This window comes from Agelaius phoeniceus, chromosome 13 (genome assembly GCF_051311805.1).
Source record: "Agelaius phoeniceus isolate bAgePho1 chromosome 13, bAgePho1.hap1, whole genome shotgun sequence".
NCBI classification, from domain to species: Eukaryota; Metazoa; Chordata; class Aves; order Passeriformes; family Icteridae; genus Agelaius; species Agelaius phoeniceus.
Window position 1 is genome coordinate 8,523,789 of NC_135277.1, and position 27,852 is coordinate 8,551,640.

A 27,852-nucleotide genomic window follows, 5' to 3' on the forward strand; every position below is an offset into this window, starting at 1 on the left:
GTTCCGTGTGACTTTTTTTCCAGGAGAGGTTTAGCTTTTCTCCGGCGTCTCTGATGCCAGAACAAGGCCCCAGAATGAACGGTTTCTCTCTGGGCGAGCTGTGCTGGCTGTTCTGCTGCCCGCCCTGCCCCAGCCGCATCGCTGCCAAGCTGGCCTTCCTGCCCCCGGAGCCCACGTACACCGTGCTGCAGCCCGAGCAGCAGCAGGAGCCCGGGGCGGCGGCCGGGGCGGGCACCCCCACGGGATCGGGCACCTGCAGCCTGCACCTGAGCGAGCGGGCCGACTGGCAGTATTCCCAGCGGGAACTGGATGCCGTGGAAGTGTTCTTCTCCCGCACGGCCCGAGATAACCGGCTGGGCTGCATGTTCGTTCGCTGTGCCCCCACCGGCCGGTACACGCTGCTCTTCTCGCACGGTAATGCTGTGGACCTGGGCCAGATGTGCAGCTTCTACATTGGCCTTGGCTCCCGCATCAACTGCAACGTCTTCTCCTACGACTACTCTGGCTACGGGGTGAGCACCGGCAAGCCCTCTGAGAAAAACCTGTATGCAGACATTGATGCAGCCTGGCAGGCCCTCAGGACAAGGTAAATGGATATTGGGGACAAGGTATTTCTGTAGCTCACTTTAATCCTAATAAGTCTGCACGGTTAACCTTGCTGAGTGGAAGGGAAGGGTTTGTAAATGGTTTCAGTTACTTTGGCGGCCTCACCAGATGTTCCATGAACAGCTATAGTGTGATTTACTGGATGGCTTCATTTGCTAAAATGATGGGCAAACCTTCATCCTTTGGGTTTTTCTAGATTTAGAGGATTATTCAGTTGTAATTTATGTTAGCCATTGCTTCACCATTGAAAATCTCCATCTTGAGTAGGACATATTTGTTGCAGTTTGAGCTCGCAGAGTGCAATAAACCTGTTGTTTGAGACTTGCCTGCCACTGTCTACACTTAGAGGTAATCCAGGTGAGCCAAAGCTCTGCCTGAATTTGGCAGTAGCCTTGGCTAGGGCTTACCAGGAAACTGCTGGTGTTGTGTGACATGTTTGGTGTTTCGTGCAAGCTCCTGCAACATAGAAGTCTTTCTCTTTTGGCTTCCAAACAACTGCTATCCAATGCCTATGGTAGTGGGCTGGAAGGAAAAAGTGTTGACATCTGGAAGTTGAGCTGGGGTTTCTGCCAGGAGATGCCAAGGTATGTGGCATCCAAAGGGATGGAGCAACATTGAGAAGGCTCTGGCAAGAAGCAGCATGGTGAGTGGAAACAGCGAGCCCTTGGCTTCTAGAAAATCCTGAGCAGAGCTGCTGGCTCTGGCTCCTTGCTATGACTGATGGCTGTCCCTGGGCCTCTCACTTCTGTCCACAGTAACCATGAGCTCCTTTTGCTGTTGCATAAGTGGTTCTTAAAGTATGACCTCACAGAACATGTCCTGAAAGAAAGAGCTTTAAAAAGCTTAAATTGTAGTAGGCCAAGAGAAAAGAGCGATGAACGTTTTTAGTTCTTGGCTCTGGCATTCATAGACAAACTTGGCTTGCATGAAATGCGTATTTAATGTCTATCTTGGGGATACGTGCCAGCTTCAGAAATAGTGACAGGAGTTGTTACTAATTTAGATAATTGGCTTTGCAAGAATCCAGGGATTGGTTAGTTGTGGAGTCCAAATGCCTTTTGACATTGCTCTGCCTAAGTCAAGCAAAGAGCGGGGGGAGAAAGGTGTAGGGAGAAGTTACCCTTCCATAGCATGTGTTCTGTCTGCTTGGTGAGCAAACCAGATTCTGGGCTTGTTTTCCAGGACTTTAAAAAAGATTTGTTTCCTTGAATATAAATAACATGGTCTTATGTAAAGAAGTGATTTTGATATGGCGTATGCATAATAAATTATTAAGTGCCACTACAACACATATGGGTGATGTAAATGAGATTCAAGGGAGGAAAAGTGCTACGTCTAAACCAAGCCTAGGTAATGTTGGTCCTTCTCTCGTCCTTAATGTGTGTTTTTTCTCTTTCACTTGATGTTTAGTTGATGATATTGTTTCATTTAAACCTTCTCAAGCTCTGAAAAAGTGCTTTCACATCTGCCTGGAGGTGCTTCTTCTGTGCTGACAGGCATTTAGTATATGGTTACATTCTACACAGGCCCAGAAATAAGGGATTCCTTCACTTAAGTATTTTAAGAAATCTGACCCAGTAGGTGATGCCACCACATGCCCAACTTGCCTTGAGAGGATCAGGCTTCTTCAATATAAATGTGTGACTGGACAGGTTTGTAGTTTTCTGTTTGTAGTTGTCTTCAGTGGCTTATACAAGATCTAGGCTCTGCTTTCCACCTTAAATTGAGGAGTTGAAATTTCCCAGCTCTTACTTTGCCGTGTTTGTTAATTCCATATTTTAGTGTACCTTGAGGATAGAGTTAGGTAGTTAGCATTGGTTAGGTTTTTAGGAGCCAAAAGCCACTGGAATTGGGTGCCCAGGGAAGCAGTGGCATCACCACCCTTGGAACAGTTCAAAGGGCATGTGAATGTGGCACGTGGGGAATATGGTGGTGCTGGGTTAATGGTTGGACTCAGTGCTCTTTGAAGTCTTTTCCAATGTTAACAATCCTGTGATTTTATGATTACAGTATTTTAGATGCTCAGTAAAGTGTAAGCTTCAATAGAAAGTTAATAAATTCTATTAACAGATGACTGTGTTTGTAACAGGTATGAGCTGAAACCTTTCATCAGCCTTTCTGCTGATGAATTCCCCAAGTAACAGTGAACTTTACAAGACTGATCATTTGCTAGTCCTCAATCCAAGTGGCTCACAATTAGTGAAATATTCTGCAGCAGAAATACAAGTATGCCTCTTGAGGTAAAATGTCATGTTACAGCATTCCTGCTGCAGCAGTTCCTCAGTAGCTCCAGGAGATTGTGTATGCTTTCATTCTTAATGCAAATTCTGGGCGTTTGGCCTCCAGTCATATGGTAGTGAACTGTAATGCAAAGTTAAAAGTGAAGTCTTAAAATAGAGGTTCACTGTGCCATCAAAAGCATTTAGTCATCTGTGCTAAGTTCCGTGGGAAGCTGTTGCTCTTCTGAATCCACCAGACGTTCCACCTGGCAGCAGAAAGGAATCATTAAAATGTTGGAAGTCTGAGACTCTTCCTTTTAAATTGTGCCTCTGAAGTACCACTGATACCTAGCAATCATTAATTTACCTGCATGTTTTGCAAGTTTCCTTGAGGAAGGTGGGGATTAACCCTGTGCTTGGAGAAAGCTGTCAAATTATAGAAATGATGGTGAGCTGGCAGAGATGCTTTAAGTTTTAGCTTTCGTATTTTTCACATTCTGTGCCACTTTAGTGTGTAACTCTGAGCTTCATATTAAGTGTTAGCAAGTTCTCTTGACAGGGTAGGTAGTCAAAACAATCCTTTTCCAACTTGAGATCAAGGACACCTGTTACAAGCTCCATCCCCAAAAAGTATAAACAACAGTGAATTGAAGAGAGAAAAATATTGAGGATGGAACTTCATAAGCTGGGGCTATAATTGGACAATTAACTCCAATATGCAAATGGACCAAAACTTATAAAAGTGTGAGACCTCATGACCAGTTGTCCATTTTGTGACCATTTTGGGCTCATCCTGGGCATAGCCCTGGTCAGGCTCTTGTACTGCCCAAGGTGTATCCATTAAGGCCTTTTAATAAATACCTGCTTTATCCTTTAGCTCTGTCTAGCCTCTGTTCTAGGTCAGCCTTTCAAGGCACCAGTTTGTTTTGCCATCATGGCTGCAGTTTGTGACTGTGTTCTTTCAAGGTCCTGAAACAAGGATCTTGCTATCACATACACGTTTAGGAATCAAACCTTGCATAACAAATGATTATAAAACTATCTGAAAACAGTGGATGAAAAAACAAAATCATGGAATTCTTTTGTTCAGTTTCGATTAATCAGCCCATCTTTGCAAAATCAGTCTCAACTATTCTCCATTCTTTTAGTCTTTGTCAAGAAAACTTATTTTCCTTATTTTAAAGGAATTTAGTCTTTCTTCTCATGGATAAACTCTATCTTAAAGGATAATTTTACTAATTTTGAATTCTGTCTTTCAGCCCAGTAAAGATGTTGAGCTATAGTTTTGTTCCCTTAGAATGTATTTTTATAGATTTTTCTTCAGAGGCTGTAATTGTAGCATTGGTTGTTTTCATTCCACTATCAAGTATTGATCAGTGGTTAATTTGGTCTTTTATATGTATTTTTTTCCACTTGATTTACAAATTTCCATCTGGTGTCTTAATGTTTCTCAGAAAGAATTTTCTCTCTTATTGTTACAGATATTTTTGGAAGTGTTTTATTTTAGGCAGGTTGGGCTGATTTTGTTCTGTTTGTTTCAGAATCAGAACCAAATTGAAGAGAATGTATATCAGACTGTCTTCTCTCATTGTCCATGTGGTTTTAACTTGCTGCTTTTTGTTCAGATGTGTCTCTTATCCTAATATCTGATTGTCTTAATGCAACATCTGTGCAAAATGACTTGATTGTCCTCCTCTTCCCCCCTTTTCCTGAATCCCACATGGGAAGGTTGAACTTTCTAACACTTTTACATTGAGACAATGTACAGTACTTAAAAACAGGATGCACATGTAGGGCTTGGGTTCAGTGCTCAAGCACAAAACCATGGCTGCTTTGTCAATCACATGCTATTTATACTAAAATCAATTTGTATGTTCCCTAAAAATTTGAAGAAGGTTCTTGAAGTATTTTAAAATCCCAGTCAAGAGAAAGAAGGCTCTGCTGCCCCACTCCCTCTGCTTCTGTAGTAAAGTATCAAAGAGCAGAACCTGTTAGTCCATTTTTTGGATCCTGAAAGGTGAAGAAAATGTAATTAATAAACAGCTTAGAAGAGTTGTTCTTGTTGCATTTAACAAGATAGAGCTTAATTTGTTTTTCATGGTGCACAATATAAACTAGTATTTTTTAAGCTTTTAATAAATTATAGATGTTATTGTAATGTTTAAGTCCTTAATTTTCAAAATGGGTGCATTTGGATTTGTCTTTCAATCCATAGGAGAGCATTGGTTCACTTTTAGTTTTCCTTATGCTTCTTGGTCAATATAGTGTGATGAAAAGAATTGAATTGTGAAATGGTGTAGTAAAATCCACAGGCCTTTGATCACTGGTTAGCAGATAGAATGTTTAAGTGGTTTTTTTAAACTATTTTGCCAAATTTAATGTTAAAAAAATGCACACCAAACTTTTAATTATGCAGGAATTTTATTATTTGTGGTGCTGATTATCAGGAGATTATTGCTGTTTCCTGTGTAGGAGCTGGTGGAGAAGTCTTACATTGGGTAAAATCAGAAACACACCTTATTGGATTAGGCCAGAGTGATAACTAATCTTCTGAGGTTGTGTCAGTTTAGTTTGTCTCTATTCTGATGTGATGAGGTGCTTACAGCTTTCCAGGTGAATAACAGCTTGCCTTATCAAAATAGTCAATTTCAAATAGTCCATTTTTAATTTTCTTTGCAACAGAATTTTGCAAAGATGCTGCTTTGCTTCACTAGCACCATATTTTGTGCATGATCTAAGCCAAGTTCTTTAGATTGGGTGCTTAAAGGTTTTTATCAAAAGTTGCCAACTAAATCCTGACATGTCAAAAGGCAGTGCTTGGCAGAGTCACAGTTTTGGAGTGCCAGGGTTTTCTTTCTTCATGGAGCATCACCTGGTAGATTGTTCTTTTCAATAATGTTGTTACAATGTCTCCCAAGGATTGTTTAATTTGCTACTGTCCTCTAAAACTTTTGCTGCCATGGTCAATTCTTTAAGAAAGGCTGCATATAACTTGTGGCAAAAATAGATGCAAAATTATCTGCTGTTGTTGTCTATGCAATGAGCAGAGATTAATTCAGATGATGAGTGTCCCTGGGACACATACCAACAACTGTTCAAAACAGGTGCTCTGATGTTCAAAGTTATTCAAAATGTTTACTGAGCTTTGGTGTTGTATTCCATCTTTTAGTCACTGAAGTAAAAGTAGTTTTGTTAAATATTTCCCTGTTTCTGTCAGGACTACAAGATCAAAGCTTGTTTAAAAAGGAAAAAAAAAAAAGGAAACTTTTTGCTGTCAAGAATGTTTTGCAACTGGTGTTATTTGGGGAGAAAAATAAGCTGCCAAAGAGCCTTTGGCTAACATTACATGCTCTCCTGAGTGTGGATAGTCCTGAAATTCAACTGCCTGAACTGCAGCTATTGCTTTACCCTGATGTACAAAGGTTCTAGGACCTGGATCTCAACATCATCAGAGCATTGAATGTAAAGGATTCCTAGAGGAACATATTGTTAAAACCTGCATGCTGAAGTAACTGTCTGCTTTTTAGCACTAAATTACATGAAGTGCAGAGGAAAGACAGCTTTTTCTCTTTCTCTCTAGGTACAGAATGTCACTTTTGGAGGCTGAGCTGGTGGTTGCTCTGCCATGGCTGTTTGACCTGTGCATGTTGCTGGTAGCTCTTTGATTTGTTCAGTTTGCTCTTGACAGGGGAGTTCAAGCTGGACTCTGTGATCTTCAGGGGCTTTGCTCAGAAGCCAGGGTCAGCCTCCAGTCCATGACAACCTCAAAACCAAAAAAACCTCTCCAAAATTCACCTTTTACTTGAAGTTACTCTGCTGCTTAGAAACATTCCAAAGTGCTGGGCTAAGTTTACACTGGTTGATTACTTTTGAACATAAGTAAAAAGAACAAAAGAAAAGAAAAGTAGCAGTGCTGTCCAGGACTGTAGATAGCTGTGGGAATGGATAGGTGGAAACCATTTCAGAGTGTGCCATTGGTTATCTGCTAGCAACTGGCTTTGTGGGAATAACTGACAGTCAGCAAATGGATGTTTCTGTTTCCACACTGAATGAAGAAAGCAGGCCCTTTTCAGTTTTCTGGGGCATTTCAGTCCTGTGATGTTTCCTCATGTGGAGATGGACTAATACAAGGGCAGTGCCAAGTATTGGCTGTTTGGAGTCTCACTGCTGGGACTAAGGTCTGAATTTCCCATTTTTTGTACTATGATGTGCCAATGTGATGATACTAACTTTCATCCCTGCCCCAGGCCCACTTCTAAGTTCCACAGTTGTATTCTCTGTTGGTTTAAAGGCCAACAGTCTCAAGATTATGCAGCACTAGTAAAGAAAATGAACAAATAACATAGGGGTTTGGTTTTTTCTCAAAGCTGATAATAAATTTAATGAATAACTAAGAATCCTTTCTGCCCTCCTTCACAAATGTAAATTAATTACAAGGCTGCATTGGAAGCAGCTGAAATGAGTCATAAAACAAGGTGCAGATGTGTTGTACCTAACATACTTGTGCACATATAGGCTTGCTTTCCAAGTAGCCCCTAAGAAGATCAGAAATCTTTTCCTGTGGATTAGGAGATGCTTCAGTTGCCACTGAACTTGAGAGGAATTAAAGCCACCTGTGTACAAGATGAGGAACTGAATAAAAAATACTTTTACAGTTCTTGAGTGCTGATGGCTCTTAGGTGTCTGAAATGAAGTGGTTAAGAATTGGTTTTTGTCTGACTCCTAAAGCTTGGGTTTGTATGGCCTAAAATACAAAACCAAACCAATAGACAGTATCTCCCTGTATCTCCTGTGTCAGTTGTGGTGGATAATTGAGATTGCTGCAGATGAGCACTGGTGAATTGAATAAGCAGTTGCAGTGACCTATTTGCTGCTGCTTCATCTTGACTGCCCTGCTTTCCAGTTTTTAGATGAATGACTTACATTGGTCTTGCATGCTCAGCCTGACATCTGATGATGAAGCTCAATTTCATTCCTGACTAAAACTGAGTGGTTTGTTGGCAGTGGTTTTTTTCAGTGTGTCAGGTTTTGGGAGCAATGGGAAATGTGGGATTGTAAACCCAGGAAATGCTGTATGAACACAGTGAAATAAAGATGCTTTTAACAGAAGGCTAAGAATGCAGAATGGGATGGATGAATAGTGCACAGTGTCAGCTTAAGGACAGAGGAACATCTTTGCATTCTTTCTTCCAAGGGCTAATTTGAGAAAAATGGGTTACTGTTATTTGCACATTAAGCTCTGCTGCCCACAAACAATCACAGAAAGGTGCAGGCATAGGTCAGTTGTATAATGACAGAATTATACTGGCATTATCTCTATCCATATCTTTATATTTTTAACCACTATGTTAGCTCTACAGAACAAAGGTTCTCCTGTTAGAATTAAATATTGTGGTTGGATTTGCTGACTATGAGACCAAATAATACAAAGGCACAAAATTGGGTTAAACAGCAGAATCTGGCTCAGTGCCCACTCACCTTCCCACCCTTGGTTTCATGTCTCTTGATAAGCACATGCATGTCTTTGGGAAAATCCCTATAATCATCAAATAAATCTGTATCCTCTCAACTTTCAAGAAGGGGAATTCCATGTTGGTTAACAATTGAAGAATGATGTTGATGTGGAAGATGAGGTTTTAAGTTAGTATACTGGCCTCAAAGTCTAGAGGGAAAAATTTAAATGAGAGGTAATCTCAAAGTATTGCCTCTGGTTTTTATTTTGTATTGCAAATTTGTTAGAAGAACTTTGTGTCTGCTTTTCTGACAGTAATATTATTTATTGGTACAGTCTCTTGAAGTCCTTTCTAGGGGTACCTTCAAGATGAAAATTCTATTTTCAGCTGTTGATTAGGAATTGATTTCATGTTAGACAGTTTGAGCTATGTTTTTAGGAAGATTAGTTTTACTGTGCCTTATTAAAAAAGTCTGCTTACATACAGAAATGTTACTTTAAGAACTTTGACTCATGGGAGCCTTATTTATCAGCCAAGGCATGCTGCTAACTGAGCTGCATAGCTCAGAGTCTGGCAAGTGACCCTTCTCAAGGCATGCAGTGCCAGCTAAAGCTCTAAGATACTCTTCTTTATTATTATTTTTTACAAGATACTGCCACATTTCTTAACATCCCAGTATGTTAGACCAGGTAATTTTAACTTTGTGTTAAGGCATGGCCATTTCTTTCTGTGTGGAGCAGAACTGTGGAGTAATGGAAAATGGGAACCAACAAATCTGAAAGGTCTGAGGCCAACTTCAACACTTTTCTCAGGAAAGCACCCTTTAATAGTACGGCTTGAAATGTTTCTCCTTTAGTAAAGTTCTTTATAATGGGTTTTGCTCAGATTAGAGAATCTTTCTAAACATTTCTCCTAAGTTCTAGTTAGCTTTGCTATGAATGTCCTTACAGAGCTGGAAAAATGGTGTTCAACACCAGCAAAGAAGCAAAACCAGCTAGTTTTTTCCCAGTGTGCAGATAAACTGAGATAGGTTCAGATTATTTTGGCATTATTCCATGCATTTTAATAGTTCTTTATAATAAATTAAACAAGATATTTTGTCTATTACACTATATATTGCAAGCCTTAATAATATGCAACATGTAAAAGCCAACAACAATAAAAAGTGAACTTCTGTTGAGCACTTTATAACCAAAATGGTGTATAGAACCATTTATACTTTAAAGGAAAGTTTCAGAGGTTGATTTGCTGCCTTAAGCATTGGACCAGTTTAGGCAGAACTTAATCATTGTCCCAACTCTGTATAGTCTTCCCCAACATCTGATGAATTTGTTTAAGTGGGATTTTGGCTGTAGGACAGCCTGGGGAAAGTGGCATCTTTCAAGAAAATACTCTTGGATTTGGAGCATGTTCTCCAGGGCAAATTTAGAAAAGTTTTTTCCAGCATGCTATTTGTTGCTTAGAACTTCATTTCTCACAAAGGTGTTTGCATGTTTTAAGTGTTGTTTTGGATTATTTTTGAAAGAAGTAGCTAATTTCATATAATATTTACTTTGGAGGTGTTCCCTGGACAATTCTTACCTTCAGGCAGCTACTCAAGACCAGTCAGTTTCCTCCTTCCACTAAGACTGAAATGTACCTCAACTTGTATTTAAGTTGTATTACACATTTTGTTTGGAGTATATTTTGTTGTAGCTCCCTACTGCAAAAAGCTTGTCTTTTTCTGATAAAGCATGGCTTTAATGTGTGTTAATGTTACAGAAAAAGTTACTGTTTCAGTCTGGGTGTGAGCATCTCATCAAGTTTAACAAACTGTAAAAGTACCAGCCTTGTGGGAAGAGGTGGGGTAATGTTTCAGCTGCAGTTTTGCTATTTTTATGCGTGGGGGTTTATGAAGGTGTAACCTTTGCTCACACTGGTTAATAAATACACTGGTAGTTAACCATGTGTTGCAGGCAGCACTTTCTGATGCAAGCAGCACCCTTTCAGGAGTCACTACAGCAGTTTAAGATATCAAGTGGGGTTTCAACCTTAGCCTGTCCAGTGTCCCTGAAAGGTTTTGTCTTGCTCTGTCTCTGCCAGCTTCCAACCCTCTGTTTCTCTGATAGCAAAACCGTCTGCCCTCTCTCCTGAACTCTTGCTAATTATTCATGTAATGTGATGTTCACCTCTAAAGTCTGCTGTGCATAAGCCCAGTACAATTAGTTCTTTATCCTCTCTTTGAAATTTGTACTAAAATTCAATCTGATAATGCAGAAATGACTATCTGTAAAGGAATACGAGGCACAAAGTTGGCTTTTAGAAAAAGAAATGGTTCTGATTTGTATTTACATTAATAAAAAATGAAGCTGATGGAACATACTTGAAGATAATTTGGATCTGAATTTTTGATAGATCTTGAAAGAGAATATTGTCATAAATCCCAAATGTTCATAGAATTTTGTAGAAAGCGAGTGGGTTGTAAAGCCTTCTTAATTTATTGAGTTCTTTTTTATCCTGAGATGAAGGAATCTGGTGCCAAATATCCCACCCTTCCAAATTGGATGTCCTTCTGTCAAAGCTCATCTGAGATCTGTAGATCTTTTTGTGTAGAGCATTGAACAGACGCTATTGACACAAATAAGATCTGGCACCTTCCAATTATTTCAGGAAATTACTCTTTCCATTCAAAAATCCACTCTAATACTCATAATAAAGAACATAAACACTCTATATTGTGGATATTTCTTACCTGGATATAGTTCTAAATTTGTAGCATTTCAGCAGCAGGACAAATTGCACTAAAGATTATTATTATTCTCTTGGGTTGACTTTCACAATAATTTTCTATTTTTCTTTTTTTAGTGCATTAACTGGCATGTTAATTTGAAATAAAGGTAGCAGTGTTAGTTTAAACTTAGTTCATTTAGTTACTGGAGTTTTGAGGGGCAGAGGAGGATTTAGCAGGCATCGTTTGTTATCTGTTACTTTGTTTTTCATCTTTCCAATATTCCTGGTGTTTCTGGGCCATGTGAACTATGTTCTTTCCTGTTCTTCACTGTAGAACTGGCCAGACTTCCTCCTTAATTTTTTTTTTTAAATTCTCATTTCATATTCCTATTTTGCCTCTCTCTTGGAAGCTTTATGTTATTAGGAGAAAGGGAAACACTGTATCTGTTGGAACTGTAAAATGGAACTGTGCAGAGCTAAATAGGAAAAATGTGTTTTGGGGGAGTAAAGAGTAGTAGCTTGTAACTGAAAGTGTCCATGTTGTGAAATGGTGAACTGCAGAAAACCTACATGGCCAAATGCCAACTTGAGTAGTAACACAGACATTAATACACTTCTTTTCCAAGCACTGTGCTGTTATCTTTTATTTCAAAAATAGAAACTCCAGCAGTACAAGACTTCTTTATGCTGTGCTGGTTTATTGGGAGGCAGTGAAGTGCCAGTGTGGCATGGACAGGAATTGCTAACATTTTTTCCTGCATAACCAGTTGTTCTGTGGTGATCCTGCATGCAGGGAGCCTACATGCTTTACAAGGACTGCATCAGAGACAGAGGCAAATAAGGGCATGAATAACTTCCAGAAGCTGCTCTTCTTCTCTTTTTTATTCTTTTAAATTTCAAAGATGCAGCTGCAGATCAGTTTCTACCTTTAGCATCAGCTGAAATAATGACCTTAAGTGATTACATTAACAGTTGTCCCTGATCCACTTCGAGGTACTTTGCTTCTTGTGGCATAGCTGGTAATTGCTTGGTAAGCATCCTTTTTGAGAGGAAAAAGTTTTGACTAGCAAGAAATCTTTCACTAAAAAACTACAAAAGCAATTGGCCCTGTTAACTGGGTGTGTTGGCAGAAAATGAAGTCTCCAAGTGTGCTGTTTGATCATTCTTGAAACCTTTTGATTTACACAATCTGGGCAAAATGTCTTTCACTCCATAGACTCTGATGATCCCAGATAAGACAGCTAGATAAGCTGAACAAGTACATATCACCTGGTTTCAGGACTGAATTTTCTCATCTCAGTTTCAAAAGTCAGTACTTTTCTGGATGTACAGATGTACTCTTCCCATTTTTTAGAATAACATTCGTTGCTTTAAGACAGGTTAAGTTTACTGATGCTTAATGTTTCTACATATCATTAAATGCAGGTGTATATCTCTGTAAAATTTACTTTTTTTGTGCTATCTCTTCAGTTTCTTAATGAGCACAAGGCAGGTTTTATAAGCACTTCAACCTAACAGAAGTACACAGAAGAAACTGGCTCTGTGCTAAATTTTATTGTACAGAATTCTAAGTAGTATTTACTGAGAGAAGGGAAGAGGGATTTAGCCCCTGGGTTTGTCGTGATAAAGGCTGTGGCTAGGAAATTTGATTTTTAAGCTCTGAACTAGTTATCTGTGGTCTGCTGTTCTAAAACATATGGTACTGTTAATCCTGGTGATTGCTATATATTTTTTTAATCATCTTAGGTTTATATTGACTGTTACTGAGGGTTGAACATTGATTGTGCTAAAAGTTCATTAAAGGAACATGTGCAAGATGAGGATGCTTGGGAAGAAAGGAATAGATGAGTCTGATTTAAAAGTCAAGAGTGCCAATATAAAAATGGCACAGAAAAAGCCAGAACACTGAGGTTTTCTTGTCTCTGAAAAGATGCTGGATGAATCTTTTCAGGTAATAAATTGCTTTCATGAAATGACTGTCATCTTCCATTTGCCACTTATCATTCTTGGTATTTGCTAGAATATTTAATGAATCCACTTGAAAATGGATAATTGAGAGAGACAGGAGAGATGCATCAGGAGAGTTGTGTTTTTCTGCAAGGCTGTGAATTTGGCACTTTTTGAAAGCAGATGTTTAAACATATGCAGATTCACACTGTGACAAAGCTCAGTGTTTTGAGCAAATAAAAAATTGGTATGTGTTTTCTCCACTTACCATGGGGTGGGGAAAAATAGAGATTACAGTGTCATTTATCCAAGTAGGATTTTTCCCTATTTATGATTCAGGAGACATGTCATTGCAGAGGAAGAGCCTATTGTTTTGATTCCTAAATCAAAAGAAAATACTGTCTTTCTTCAAGGCTGTGGAAATGGTTAGAGTAACTCAGAGAAACACAATATTTCCAGGGAATTGAAGTTGGGCTATCCAAGCAGGATGTTTGGGCTCCTGGCTAACACAAACTGTGACACTTCTGCACTGGGCTTCTCTACAGAGCCCTTCAGTGTTTGAGATACTGCATTTCTTTGAGAGGAGCTCATTCTTACCTAATAACTTGGTTCTTCTACAGTGCTTGAGCATATTAGTGTAAGTCTATAAAGGAGAGAGAAATTCTGCTGCCAGCAGAATTTCACCTTCATACAATGCTGGCTGCTAAAAGACTCATGTTCTGGGGACAGATGCCTTCATCTGCTGTTGATTCTTTTTAGGAACATTGGACCAGTTTGTTGTCATGGATCACTTTTGTATCAGGACCTCTCTGCCATTCTTGTTCTCCATCCTGCCTTTCTGCTCTCTCATCTCTTTTCTCTTGGAGACTCAAATCACTGCCTGAGCTACGCTAATGCTTCTGCATGGAAGAAATGCTGCATCCACTTTGTCTGCTTTGCATTCCTGCAAGGCCTTATCCATTCCAGCTCCTGTGTAATCCTCTTGGACTCCAGCTCTCTGCTCTGTGGGAGAGACAGTATTCAGATTTGCAGGGGTCTTTGAAGAACAGTGTGAAAATGTCGGCTGTAATAGGATTTTGGTTACGAGCACCTGCTGTTTGTGTAGACAGTTCAATTTTTTCTTTGTTCTCCTCTGTCAGCATTATGGAGGTAACACTTGGATCTTTTTTTTTTTTTTTTTTACCAGCTTGTGTTTTAGCTACAGCTACAGTTGTCTGTAAGTGATGTAAGGAAAATGCTGTATCAGTGCTACATATTTCACATTTAACGGCTTGTCAGCTATATCAAATAATCGTAGCAAAACCAAGTAATTTAATGCTCCTAATATTTGAGAATGTGAAGATCTTAGTAAAACCTGTAGATGAAATGCTTTTACTTAGAGACTGAAGCATAAACAAAATTACAATAAACAGATAAAAGAGCATGCAAAAGGAAGGCAAGAATGGAAAAAAAGCACAAACAAACCACAAAACAGAAGCCCCACACACAAAAGAAAATATTTGAATTCAAAGAGGTGTGGGATTCATTATCTGAGCAGTTCAAGGGCCAAGTTCTACAGATATTAGTTTCTGAGTGCTCTGCTTTGAATTTTTTTCACCTAATCTTCCAAATATTAGTCTCCAAAGTATTAATTGCAGCATGAGAAAACCATTTAATGCTGCTATAGCATCCAGGCAACTGACTGCCTTCAGCCAAATTTACAGATTTACTTCTAGTTTAAGATCCTTAGGTCAGGAACATCTTTTTTTATGAAGCTACAGTGTGTGTGACTAACCAGCTGTGCAAACAAACCAGCTGTGCAAATGTGAGACATTTTTGGTGAGCTTTGCAGTTTGATCCATTACAGTCTAGGTTTAGTCTTGTTTCATTCTGTGCTTATGCAGTGATAGCTATTTTCAGATACTACAGCCTGATACATTGAAAGAAAACTTAACTGGAGCAGTTTGTTTTTGTCTTGCCTGTCCTGGTTTGTGCACTGGAGCAGTTATTCCCTGCTTTGTGGGCAGCTGGGCTCTAGCTGCTGGAAGGGGAGAAGTATCAGAGATGGGTGGAACAGGCAGCAGCTCTGGTCAAAAGCCACTGTGCTCCTCCCAGGAATAATCCCAGCTCATGAGTCAGAGGCTTAAGCCTTGCCTAGGTGCAGCTCATGGCAATTAGTGCCACAGCAGGGTGGCCTCACCTCAGTGTGGAGCTTCAGCTGTGTAGGGTAAGGGAAATAAATCAAGGAGGTGGTGTTGGATGTGAAGAGTCCTGGCAAGAGCAGTCCTCAAGACAGGTGCCACAGGGGCTCAATGAACAGATGGAAATACCAGAAGAAGAAGAAGACAGTGCTCCTGGACAAAAATGGTTTGAGAACTGTGGCAGAGCTGCAGGATTGTTTCCTCCAGGCTTGTAAACCCTCAGTTTCCCAGTGCTGAGCCAAGGCTGGTGAGGAGGGTTATGTGATGGCCCTGGGAGGTGAGCCAAAATGCATTGGCTCACTGTGCAATTTCAGCCTCAGGAATAAGGCAGGGCTCTCCAGCTTGGAAGTAGCTGAAATCGAAGAAACAGCCATGAAAGCACAAAACTTATGGGAATGCATGACCAGTATTAGTATTTGCACTCAGGTTTGCTTGGTGTCTCCTTGAGAATCAATTTCTGTGTTAGTTGACACGTACTTGTTTTAACTGAAGTATTTACATTTAAAGATAATATGTTAATGTACGTGGATATCATCAAATCTTCCTTGTTTTTCATAACAACCCTTACTAGGTGCACAATAATAGGGAGTAGTTTACCCTATTTTTCAGGTTTTGAGTGTAGGGCACACAAAAGTGCAGCCTTTTTGCAGCAGTAGAAAGATGGTTGGAATTTTAATGTCGCATCAAGTGTTGTGAGGAGTAGTCTTGTATCTTGGGTCTGCTGTATTAGAGCATAGGCCATGTGTGCAGTTGCAGTATTTTTACAGCAGGAGAGAGATGAGATTGACACTGAGGGTGAAGATAGTGGATTCCCTCAGAAGATACTATAGGCTGAGCAGCTCTGTGAAAATAGCTGAATTTTTTCTGCTGTCTCAGTTTATTTAAATGTACTTCAGAGAATGGCTGTATAGGTTTTGTACACTGCTTGCAGTAAAGAGTATATACTAGAAGTAGCTGATTGTGTATTTGTGAATTATTTATGCTGTGGTCATAAAGCTCAGTAGCCAGCAAAAGTTTCCAGTCTTCTGTATTCCAGGTTTATTTGTTACAGAGCATCTTAATTAAATGCAAAATACTTCATTAAAGTTAACTCCAGTGCTCTATTTTTAAAATAATTGGAGTAAAAAATTAATTTTATATGCTATTTACCTGTTGTGTCATGGGACTAAATGGTGTGAATCAAGATTGGTCTAAGAAAGCACTTTGGAAGAAGCAGGAAACTATGATGAGTAGAGAGCTCCCATGTTTGTTCAAATTCAAAACTATAATCTTGTGCCAGTGCTGTCTGCAGAACTCCAGTTGGTTTTAAGGGAGCTAAAGCAAAGAAAATGGGGGCAGTGGGAGTTATGTTTAAATATATCCGTGTATTTAGGTCCTATTTCCATTAGCTTCTTGTATTTCAACTTACAGAGGGTTTGGTCTGTATTTGCCCCTGCGATTAGAGAAATAAAACAACCCCCAACATTTAGAAGTGGTTATTTAGGAATTAATTTAGGAAGGTGCTCACTCCCTTTCATTGCATGAGTGTGCACTGAGTTTGGAATGTTATTCTCCTTTTGTCATACAGCAGTGCAATGGTGAAGGTGGGAGATGCCTGAGCCACATCATTGCTCATTTTTCTTGGATGTTTTACAAGAGTCCTTTTTGCTGTCAGTGGCCTTCTTGCTTTCACTCAATATGAAAGAATTAATGCTTGTAGGGGCTAAGTTATTCTATTCAATCTAGCATGCCTGTGGCACAAGTTCCTGCTTAAATTTCAGTGCACATTTAATGAAAACTCTATTTCCTGCTTCCCTGCTATCTAGGGAAATAAAAAACCAAACAACCAAACAAAAAAATAAAAAAAAAACCCAGTCAGGCAGAAGCAACTGTTCCAAATGTGTTTGTTGTTTGTACATAAAACTGCTAGTTCATGTGCTAGACAAATGAGCAATCTATCCTAAACCAAACACCAAAATCAGTATCCTGGCTTATTGTGGTGGAGTAAAGTTATGTTATAAATACAGTTGAGTCCTCAGTACAAGAGAAAACAAAGGAGGTTTTACTTGTTAGTTCCTTAAAAACATAAATAGATCTGCAAACACAGATTGCCTATTTTTTGCCTGGGGAAAAAGGAACTTCCTGGTAAGGGTGAAGCTGGGGTGAAAAAAGGAGGTGTGGGTTTACTGTTCAAGAGTACTTGGCTTACTCTGAGTCCTGAGCAGTTTTACTTTGGTCAGAGAGGGTGTTTCCCACTTTGAAACATGACAACTTCAGGAGCCCATGTTTGAGGCAGATGAACAAAAGGGAACTTAAGGCTGTATTTCAAAAAGGAACAATTTTTAGACAAACTAGTATTATTTGGATTAAAAAAAAAAGTCATCCAACTCTCACCCCAAAGCCACTCAGTGCAGATTAGCATAATTCAGTTAGTTTAAAATGTAATCTCATTACAGTTTGTACTGGAGAATGCCATGAAATACCATTTACCTTTACCTACCCTGGTTGTTCAGGGCAAAATTGCAGTGGCTTTACTACTCAGCAGTGTGTAGATCCCTGCTTTTGTCATGGATGCTTGAGCTCCCAGTGATACTCAGTATCCTTGTCAGGACTTGGTTGAACTGTGAGCACAGTTCTCAGTGTTTGATAACAGATCACTGATGGTCACAGGACAGCAATCAAGAACCAGCTGCAGTGATTTCATGCTTTGGAATAATTAAGTTACTGCAGGGCAAACGATCATCCTCAGAAGTGCCCAGAAGTTGCTTCTACTGGATCCATTTATTATTGACATGAAAAGAGGAGCTGGTACATCACTGGATTAGTGCTGCAGTCACAGAGTCCAGAAAGCCTGTAGGAGTGTGATATTTGCTAATAACATCCAGAATTTCCTGTAAGAGGGCATTTTCAAGAGTCAAAGGTTCATTCTGTTATCCCACAATCAGCTTATATTGGTTAGCACTGGGGTTTCTCCATGGCATAATCAAATTACTCTCTGGTGTGGTAGTAAAAGTAATAGTGATATAAAACTGTGGTGGAGTCCTTGATTAAATTTCTCTGTCAGCCATTTAAATTATTTTGAGAGTGAACACATTTGTGGAATTACTGGTCTGCTCCCGTGACAGTGTGCTGGGACATAGGCCAGAAAAATTGGTCTCTCTCTTTTGCAGCTACATAAGCCAGAGTACAACCCAGTTTTGGCTCTTAGCTCCATGAAAATGTGAAATGAAATAGAGTGTGGTACACCATAACTTGAATTGCATAGCACTTGTAGGCCTGGAGAGGAAGAAGGTAGAGAAGGAGGAAATCTCATGATTTAAAGTGTCAGTGTCAGTAAAACAGTGAAGAATTTCAGACCTGTGTTTATGTGAATTCAAGGAAACTGGAGAAACTGGCACAGGGACACTTTTTGTGTGCCAGAGTTTCCTGTGAATCCTGAAATCTGATTTTTCTCATTTGACAGTTGTTACAGTTGACTCAAAAAATCCTTAATCTAATGCCTTCCTCTCAATTTCATGTTGGCATTTAGACTGCAAATCTGCTGTAATTTCTCTGATATTTTGGCTGACATGCTGGAGTGGTACTTGCTGAAGCACAATGCAAAATGCAGTGTTTTGATCTGATATTGTAAATTTCTTGCAATAATCATTATTGACTAAGTTGCTAGTGTTGATTTATTTTAATGCAAAAGTCACACAACATAAAATCATAATATATGCAATCTGCTGTGTGACTTACCTAACTGAGGATTTTTGTTTTTCTTTCTAGCCCCAAAATTAGATTTTTAGATTCATACAGGATTAAATAGCCACTTATTTCTGAAAATATATATGGATACCTTATGGAAATGTACAATGATGCTAGAAAATACCTATCTGTGGGTCTTAGCAAGTGATCTAAATTTCTCTGGATTATTAAACTTAGAGATAATGCATTTTGAAAAGGTGATAAATAGTATTTTGTGACAAATGGGTTTGTGCAAACAGGAAGAACCAGACTTGAACAGGTTATGAAGAGCTGAGTACGTGTATGTTCTAGTAAAGGTACTCTAGAAGTCACTATTTCCTCCAAACTGGGGCATGATTTGTGTTATTCCTGATATATGCTGGATTTTCTTTGTGTCTTGAAAATGATTTATTTAATTGGTGTTTGCTGGAGAAGGGAGTGCCCAGTTTCAGACTCAGTCCCCTTGTGAGAATGCAGGAGCTGGTTACCTCATTTTCCTGGCCTTGTAAATTTATGTATTTTGTGTGTTGTAAGGAAGAACTCGCCCATCACTCCCTGCCTTAGTTTAGCAGCAGTTAAACACTAAGTCTCACAGTGTTATGGAGTGGGGTTTGTGCCATCAAAATACTCTGCATAGACAGTTTCTGAAAGCTGATTTATTGCTGTTGCTGTATGCAGGCTGCTCCCTATGCTTTCCTGTTCAGGTAAGGGGTAAAGGAACTGCAAATATCATAAAAATTCAAACTGAAAATACAAGGTGAGGCTGACTTCATGGATTCAGTAAGCCTGGCAAAAGGACTGGCCTCACTAATCAACATGTATTTGGCACTTTTGAGGACTGGCAGCTTTGGCTGTGAACATTGCAGGGCTTCAGCTGTGACACTCTGGAGTCCCCACAGCAGCATTCCACTGGCACTCTGCACTGAGCAAGGAGAGAGTAAAAATAGCAATGCTAAACTTTCCAGCTCTATGGCTCAAAGCTGGAGCCCTGGGGGGAGCAGGGATTCAGGATCCTAGGCTCATAATTAAAGATGCTTTGAGATAATACATGGTTTGCACATAGTATTGTCATCCAGAAAGTCTGAGGTGCTTTGCATGGCAGTTGATGCCATCATCGCTGTTGTGTGAGGAAAATGAGGAGGGACATGGCCTGAGCCACAGCCATACAGCCAAACAGGGCAGCTGGAGGTAGTGTCTCATCCTCCTTTGCTGTGCTCTCTGTCAGCAACATTCCCAGTCTCCTGTATCCCACTGATCTGCTGGCATGACTGAGGTCTCTCATTACTCTGGAATAAGTAGAAGAGCCTGGGGTGTGGATTCTCTAATAACCAGCTTCTGTGCACATAGTTCATGCTAGCATGGGGAGACCAGAAATGCTGGTAAACCTCATTTGTATTTACTGAGGCAGAAACACAGGGGAAAAAAAACCCAAACCCAAACTACTGTTATTATAGACTATGGGGTGTTTTGGGGCCTTAGACCAGGACTGGAGCTCTAGGTATGGGGAGCTTACTGCTTGTGAAGGGTAATGAAGGTCACTGGAATGTGTAAGCCACACCATGTACTTGTGGGCTATTGAGACCTGAATAGGCTGGAGAACTTTGAGCTTTGCCACCTGTGTTCCTGGGTAAGGGGAAGCAGAAATGCTTGTATAATTTATACAGCAGTAGCTGCAGTTCTCAGTAATGGAGTTCCCTTCTGGAAAAAGGATGCCTGCCCTTTTTTCTTCTCTTTTTCTCCCTTTGTCAAAGCAGGGTTTTGCATATGCCCATGGTAACTGAGCTGTTTCCTGCTTTGGCTTTGCTGAAGCTGGTATCCACATTGCTGTGTTGCCCTGCCTGTTTAGAACTCTCTGATGGGGCTCCACAGGAGAAGTGCCCAAGCATATCCAGAAATTTTCCTTGGCTCTCCTGCTCCATCGGATAGAGCTCTGTTTCCACAGAGACCAAAGCTTGTGTGTTTCAAGGAAGTTATTTTTAGGGGCTGCTGTTTAGCTGGTGGAAAGACTTTCTTCCTTAATAGGAGAGCAGACTGTAACAGGATTCCTCCTTTCCAGAGTGTCTTTTGCTTTTTTCTACCATATTCTTTCCCTTTTTCTGTGTCACCCAGTTTCCCTTTCATTGCTGCCTTCTTACCCACTTCTCTTTCATTTTCTGTATCACTGCTCCTGTTGTGCAAGGATCTAACACAAGGAAGTTTGCAGAAAGTGAGGGAGGGACCCAGCCTCTGCTTTAAGAACGTTGTGTTTTAAAGATAAAGCCCCCAGGTGGGTTTGTACCTGGGCTTGCTGAGTCACCACTGGGCAGTGTTTGTGAGAACACAGAGGATCATGGAGCCAAGCCCTGGCCTCAGCTCTGAGGACCTTGCACAGCTCAATTATTCATGGCCTTCGCTCATGAGTTGTCCTGTGTCCTTTGGCCTCAGGATAAATAAATATTACATCTAGCTGTTTCTGCTGATGTTTGCTGTAAGCTCCATGTCTCGCTTGCTGAGCGATGACCTAATGGTAAAGGGCTTAAAAAGATAAATCTGTTACAGTAACTCTTGTGTCTTGAAAAGGGGAACTGTCCCCAAATACAACAACCCCAGAGAATCTTTTAGTTGTCAGTCAGTAGGATTGTAAACCAGAAGACATTTCCTCTAATGATAGGCTAAGAGTGCACTAACTCAGTGTCCTAATACCCTGTTACAATTATTCATTTTGTCCAGATATTACATTTCCTTTCTGTGGAGTTGGATACTGAATAGTTATAGTGATGAAGGGCTACTTTAAATTTAGGTGTATCTCTGGACTTTTTTAATGATGCTATAGACTGTATCTGACTTTACCTGGAATATTATGAAACAGCTTTTTCTCTGGAGTACCTATTGCCACAACAGCGAGTTTCTCCCCTTACAATATGAGATGTTTACGGAAATATAATAACATCAAAATAACATCAAAAGGAGTGAGTCTAAAGCTGATCAGTGTTGGAGAAATTTGCCATACTAAGGCAATTGGATGTGTTGAACTCTCTTGCCACCCTATGCTTTCCTATTATCCTGTGATTCTCATTCAAACATCTGTTTCCACATTCTGTTTATATTGTAAACCTTTTAGAAAGAAACTTCACACTTATCATGATACTGCAGTTCAGGATGGCATTGCATTACCAGCATTAATATCATTCCATACCTGCTGAAATGCCATGTAGGTGATCATGTTCCAGTCCTGTTTTCTTGTATATCCCTGATGCTGTTGCATTTCTGCCTGTGTTCAATATGATGCAACAGCTGGCAGATGGGCTGGATGCATGTGGTGCCTTTGGGGTGCATGCCTCCAGCCCTCCCCACCCAGCAGCTGGAACAAAGTCTGTGATGCCAAGATTTTTTTCCAAGGTCCTGTTAACCGAGTCAGCCAGGCCCTGCTGTGTGCTGGACCATGCCTAACACTGAGGGAGAAAAAAATCTGCTAAAAAAGCTGCACAACATTTTTTTAAAAACATCAGGCTGTGGTGACAGACTGCCAGCATCAGCTGCTGCTTGGTTACCAAGAGGATAAAATTTTACTCCTGAGAGATATTTTTATACAGTTGCTTATTCATATAACAGTAGATGCCAAAAGCACCCTTATGCTCAGCAGTATAAAAATATTAAGAAAATTTCAGTTTCACAGAGGCTACAATCCAGTCTAGTTGTACTTCATCATGAAACAAGGCAGTCCTGACAGCCTGTAATTGGACGATTAGTACTGGATTATTCTTAATTTTAATTATTAATTGATCTTTCTTCTACTGTCATTTTAATTTTCTCTTTTGGCACATACCAAATCATTTAGCTGCTTGAAAGTTGCATATCCTCCAGGCCTGCTGTACACCTTGCAAGCAGCTTTGTAAGGAAATTGAAACCTTCCAGGTGTACATGGGGTATAGCAGGGTTTGCTTTTCATTGTCATAGCAGTGACCAGAGCACTGTAGATGGTGTAGACTGTCAAAAAGACATGTTTTACACAACTTATTTTCTACTAGAAGTGTGTTCTTTTCTGTATCCAATGGATGTGAAATATGTTGTGTTCTGGCTTTTTTGTTTTAAAGGGATCTTTCTTTTCTCTGCAGGTATGGTGTCAGTCCTGAGAACATTATCCTGTATGGCCAGAGCATTGGTACTGTCCCCACAGTAGACCTGGCATCTCGGTACGAGTGTGCAGCTGTGATCCTCCATTCTCCCCTCATGTCTGGCTTAAGGGTGGCTTTTCCTGACACCAGGAAAACCTACTGCTTTGATGCTTTCCCAAGGTAGGTATCACTGCTGCAAGCAGGGGTTCTCTACTCACCATGGTGTTTAAGAGGGACTGTTGGTGTAAGTAGATACTGAGACTTGTATTTGGTCCTCCCTGGTGGGGATCTTGTAGGATCCAGATTTTGTGACCAAAACAAAGTCCCTGTCCCATCTTTTAGAAGATATTAAGCTTGTTTTAAGAAACTCTGGAAAATTATATACAACTGGTTTTAAGATAAAACATTTGCTTTTATAGTCTAGTTTTCACAGGAAAAGCAATTGCAACAGACCTGGAGTACTCAACTATTTGGGAATAGTAGAGGTCGTGGGAGCAGCACATATTCTAAGAATCTCTCTATAGCAGGGCAGGGCACAAGTAAAAAGCTTAGTAGTCCATGGAAGGGAGAAAATAAATCAGACCCTCACTGAAGTCTTGGTCAAAACTTGGCTTTACTTCAGAAAGTCATGCTTGTGATAAGTGTAGTAAGGAATATTCATAGCATTTATTATTTTTGTTTTATTTTGGTTACAACAGATTAAATTTAGCAGCTGTGGGAGGCCGTAGGTAAAAATCCATAAGCCAGAACAGCTAGAAGGAATGGGGATGAAGTAATAGTGGCTCTCACAGTTCCCATGTTTAGAATCCTTTCAAACATATTATTAGTTAATTAATAACTTGTTGGAGGTGCAGACTGAATTTGAAGCACTTATACTCCAGCTCATTCATCATCCTCAAACCTGAAATCCAATATTTACAAATGCTTCTGCAAGAAAGGAAAAAACAAAGCCTTAAACATAGCTCTGATTACAGAAGTAACAGTGATTAGCTGTTACCAGCCAAATCAAATAACAGCTTTAAAAAGAAAAGTGGGAAGGGGAACAGTGACAGCAGATGTGCTGTAGCACTTGAGTGTTTTGTTCTTGCCCTACTGAGCTGTTCATTGCTGTCAGTCTGACTTCCCTGGTACTGGGAGCAGTGAAAATAAACAGCAGTGCTCTTTATGAATGTGTGCAGCTCAACTGTCTGTCTTCACAGTGGGAAACAAAATAGTTCTGTGTGCACCTACAGTGAGTTGCTATTATGTGCATTTTATGTTGGGACACCATGAGAATTTGGTCTCTGTAGATTTTTCTAGCTGCAGAGCTGTGTGGCTGAGAATACTAAGTAAGGCTAATGTGCAGTTTAAATACTGCTTTATGAGTCGCTGACTTGGCAATGGGATGCCTTCCAGTTTTCTGCAAAGTATAAATATTATCTGGCTTAATGGTCTGTGAATATATGTGAAAAAGATTTGTTTCATTATATGAATACTGAAGTGAAAGGGATTTCCTACAATAAATGAGAACTTAGTGTCTAGCCACAAAAATTATGCATAAATATCTCTGTAGCTGTTTTAGCTGATAGATCTTTTATACCAGATCTTTCATGGGCTTAAAACTTCAGTTTATGCAGCATATTGATCATAAAGTATTTACATTTGACTATGATACTAATTTTGGGATGAAAATTATGGGGAAAAACAAAATCTGCATTATTCTGATGCCTCTTTTATGTTGGGATTTTTTTAAATTCAGTGTAGTTGCACACAGCTCAAGTTTCACACAGGAAAAGTGAAATAAGGCCGCATTTTAATTTTAAATAGTACCTTAAATGGCATGAAACCTGGGGGGTTTTTTTGACAGCTATAGAGACAAAGACAGAGATGTGTTCACACTCAGTACCAATGGCAGTTCTCTAGAATGCTGCATGTTGAGGTTTGTAAGTGTGAGGCTTAGTGCTTCAGTTTACATCTTTTTACTTAGCTTTATATTTTCATAAAACTTTTTTGAACCTGTTTTTAAGTCAGGGTATGCTGGCATCTGTATTTCAAAATAATTTTAAGCAGTCTTGATCATTTTGTAAGGTCAATGGTCATGCCAAAATTGCATGCCTTCTTGTTCTTCAGGAGCAGGAAAATCCAAACACCTTTTATTTGCTACCATAAAAAAATAGATTTGTCCTCCCATAAAATTGAGTAGTACCAGCACTCATTTCTCCACATTCCTCCATTTGTTGATGGAAGTGGAGCAGGTAGGAAGCTGAGAGCTCATTTAGCACGTGGTGTCTCTACACAGATTTGGAATCATTGGTAATTACCAGCATGAAATGGCAGGCTGGAAATAAAAGCTGGGGCCTGTGTGAGGGGAGTCAGAGAAAGCTGCTCTTCACTGCTTGCAAGTTCATGTGCTACCAGGATGCTTCATAATTGGGGTTTTCTGGCCTGACCTCTTCAGTGGAAGGTGCCTTTGTCATTCCTCTCTTCCCTCAGAACCAATTTTCCTGTGACAGGTAGTCTCGAGCTGTATTGGTCTGCTAAAGGTAGCTGGACAAAAGGAAAAATGTTGCTCTAAAGCCACTTTGCAGTCACAGCTGGCAAAGAGGCTGGTTACATAAAGGAGAATCCTGTGTGATTTCTGTGGTTTGCAGTTAAATATTCCTGTGTAATGCTCTTCTCCCACAGTTTTCTATTTCATTGTTTGAACTTAATCAATAGAACAGATTGTTTTCCTTTTAGCTGAATCTGTCTAATTTGGGGGTTCAAAGACAGGTTTAAGCTCCATGAGCCAAAGCCTTTTTTTTGTTGTTGTTAATGAAATCTTATGACTGGAATGTATTTAATTAGTTCCTAAGCTGTTAAATTGGAAGGTGATAATGTGTCACATGAGAAGAGTCCATGCTTGCAGAATGTCCCATGGAATCTTACTTGCCTCACAGTGCTTTGTGTGATAGATACAGTAACTCTTTTGGTGGGTGATTTTTGGGTGCCAAATTTTATTTGCATGCTACCCACTCAAACTTGTTGCTGTTAGCACTGGTGGGCTGGTGGTGGTGGCAGTGCAAGCTCCTTTTTCACACGTATGTTTTGGGAGTGAGCCTTGTCCCATTTCACCTGTGCACAATTCCAGGGGTCTGCAGCCATTTAAAAACATGCTCTGGTAACTGGGTTGTTTGTCAACAGTTAAACTTGCTTTCTCTAATGATGTGAAACTGAAAGCCCCAAACTGAGCTGTGTCTTTCTTTTCCTTCCCCCAGCATTGACAAGATCTCTAAAGTGACCTCTCCTGTGCTGGTCATCCACGGTACCGAGGACGAGGTGATCGATTTCTCCCACGGCCTGGCCATGTACGAGCGATGTCCACGAGCAGTGGAGCCCCTCTGGGTGGAAGGGGCTGGGCATAATGACATAGAGCTTTATGCACAGTACTTAGAGAGACTAAAACAGTTCATATCTCATGAACTTCCCAACTCCTGAAGAAGCCTACCTGATTTTACCTCAGTTACTGTGAACGGAAGAAATTACCTGGTTTTGCACATGCTTTAACTGGATAGCTGTAATAGCTTTATACTATGAAGAAATACCCTGTCTTGAGGGTGTTCTAATCAAACATCTGATGAAATTTGTCTTTTCTATCTGGAAATGATTCTACTAATGCACACAAATATGGTCAACTACTGTAATTCCAACAATTTTTAGCTTCATTGCCCTGAAGGAAGTGGGAATCCTAGCTGCTTATGGGGACACTTTTTACCTAGTGCTGTATTAATTGAAGATCAGTTTTCTCTGTCTCACTTCAGATCATTTATAATTCTGTCCTACAAAGACTTTTTCCCCATTGTGTTCTCAGAATGGAGAACACAACTGTTATGAGCTACAGCTTGTTCTGAACAATCATGGGTTCAACCTAAGGGAGTACTTTCTCTGTGAAGTTTCTAGCTGTGGTATTGTAACTGGAAAGTTATTGTGATGAAGTTCCCCCTCCTCCCTTCTAGTGTTCTTTTGTTAACTTACTGATCTTCCCAAGTAAATTATTTAAATATACTTTTACCTGAAAATAAACAAACTACTATATGGGGCTAAACTCTGTAACGACCTCTCCATTAGTTGTATAAACATAACTGGAATATTCTTAAAGGATCTAGGGACAAAACTGCTTTTGTTTAAAAATAAATGTGTAAATTTACTACTAGAAAACTCATTTTAATATTCAGATTGTCTGAATAATAGCCATAACAGACATTTCCTTCTGTAAAGCATTCCTGTAGACTTTTTAAAAGTACTGTACATATTTGAATTTACATTGTGCATAGATTCTTAATTGGTAGTTTTAATTTAAGTCTAGTTACAATAAACTGCAAAATTCTGGTTTGTATATGATTGAATACATTTTGTTAAAATATGTTTTTATCCCTATATTATTTTGCTATTAAAGTTTTATAAAGTTTCCAGGACAAGAAAAAAAATAGAATTTACACATTTATGTTTTGATGAATTATGTAACTAAATTTTCATTGAGCTGATCTTTTTAGTTTAGGAGTAATTTGATTCTTTGACACTGGAATCGCACAGATTATGCATCAGAAATGCAAAACACTTAAAAATTGTTACACTGCTAGGATAGGTCTAATTTTTCCAAATTTAAAGGCCTTAAATGTACTGTAAGCCTCAGATTGTTGTATAAATTGATTGCGATTGATTGCAGTTTGTGTCCTGTTGCTAGAGAGCAACACAGTGATTGTAATGGAATAAAGGATGCATGGATTAGAGCTTGCTCAAGTTTGGAATCTTATTTGGTGCATAATTTTTATACATGAGGAAAGTGTAAAAACATTACTTGATAGAGTAAGCTGGGTATGTAAATCAAATGTACAGGAGGTTATGTTTAAATGGTGTTAAGCTGGTTCTAAGAAATGAAAAATCATGATTCGTTGCCTGGAAGAAATATTTGAACATAGTT

General features: G+C 39.6%; 1 protein-coding gene across 1 annotated transcript; it reads left to right on the forward strand.

Annotated features, from left to right (window-relative positions):
• The first annotated feature begins 53 nt into the window (after positions 1-53).
• Positions 54-27,661, forward strand: ABHD17C (abhydrolase domain containing 17C, depalmitoylase). The gene is made up of 3 exons (XM_054642041.2): positions 54-586; positions 22,914-23,093; positions 26,150-27,661. The coding sequence occupies exons 1-3, from the start codon at positions 54-56 to the stop codon at positions 26,367-26,369; spliced, it is 933 nt and encodes a 310-aa protein (XP_054498016.1). The 3' UTR covers positions 26,370-27,661.
• The last annotated feature ends 191 nt before the right edge of the window (positions 27,662-27,852 follow it).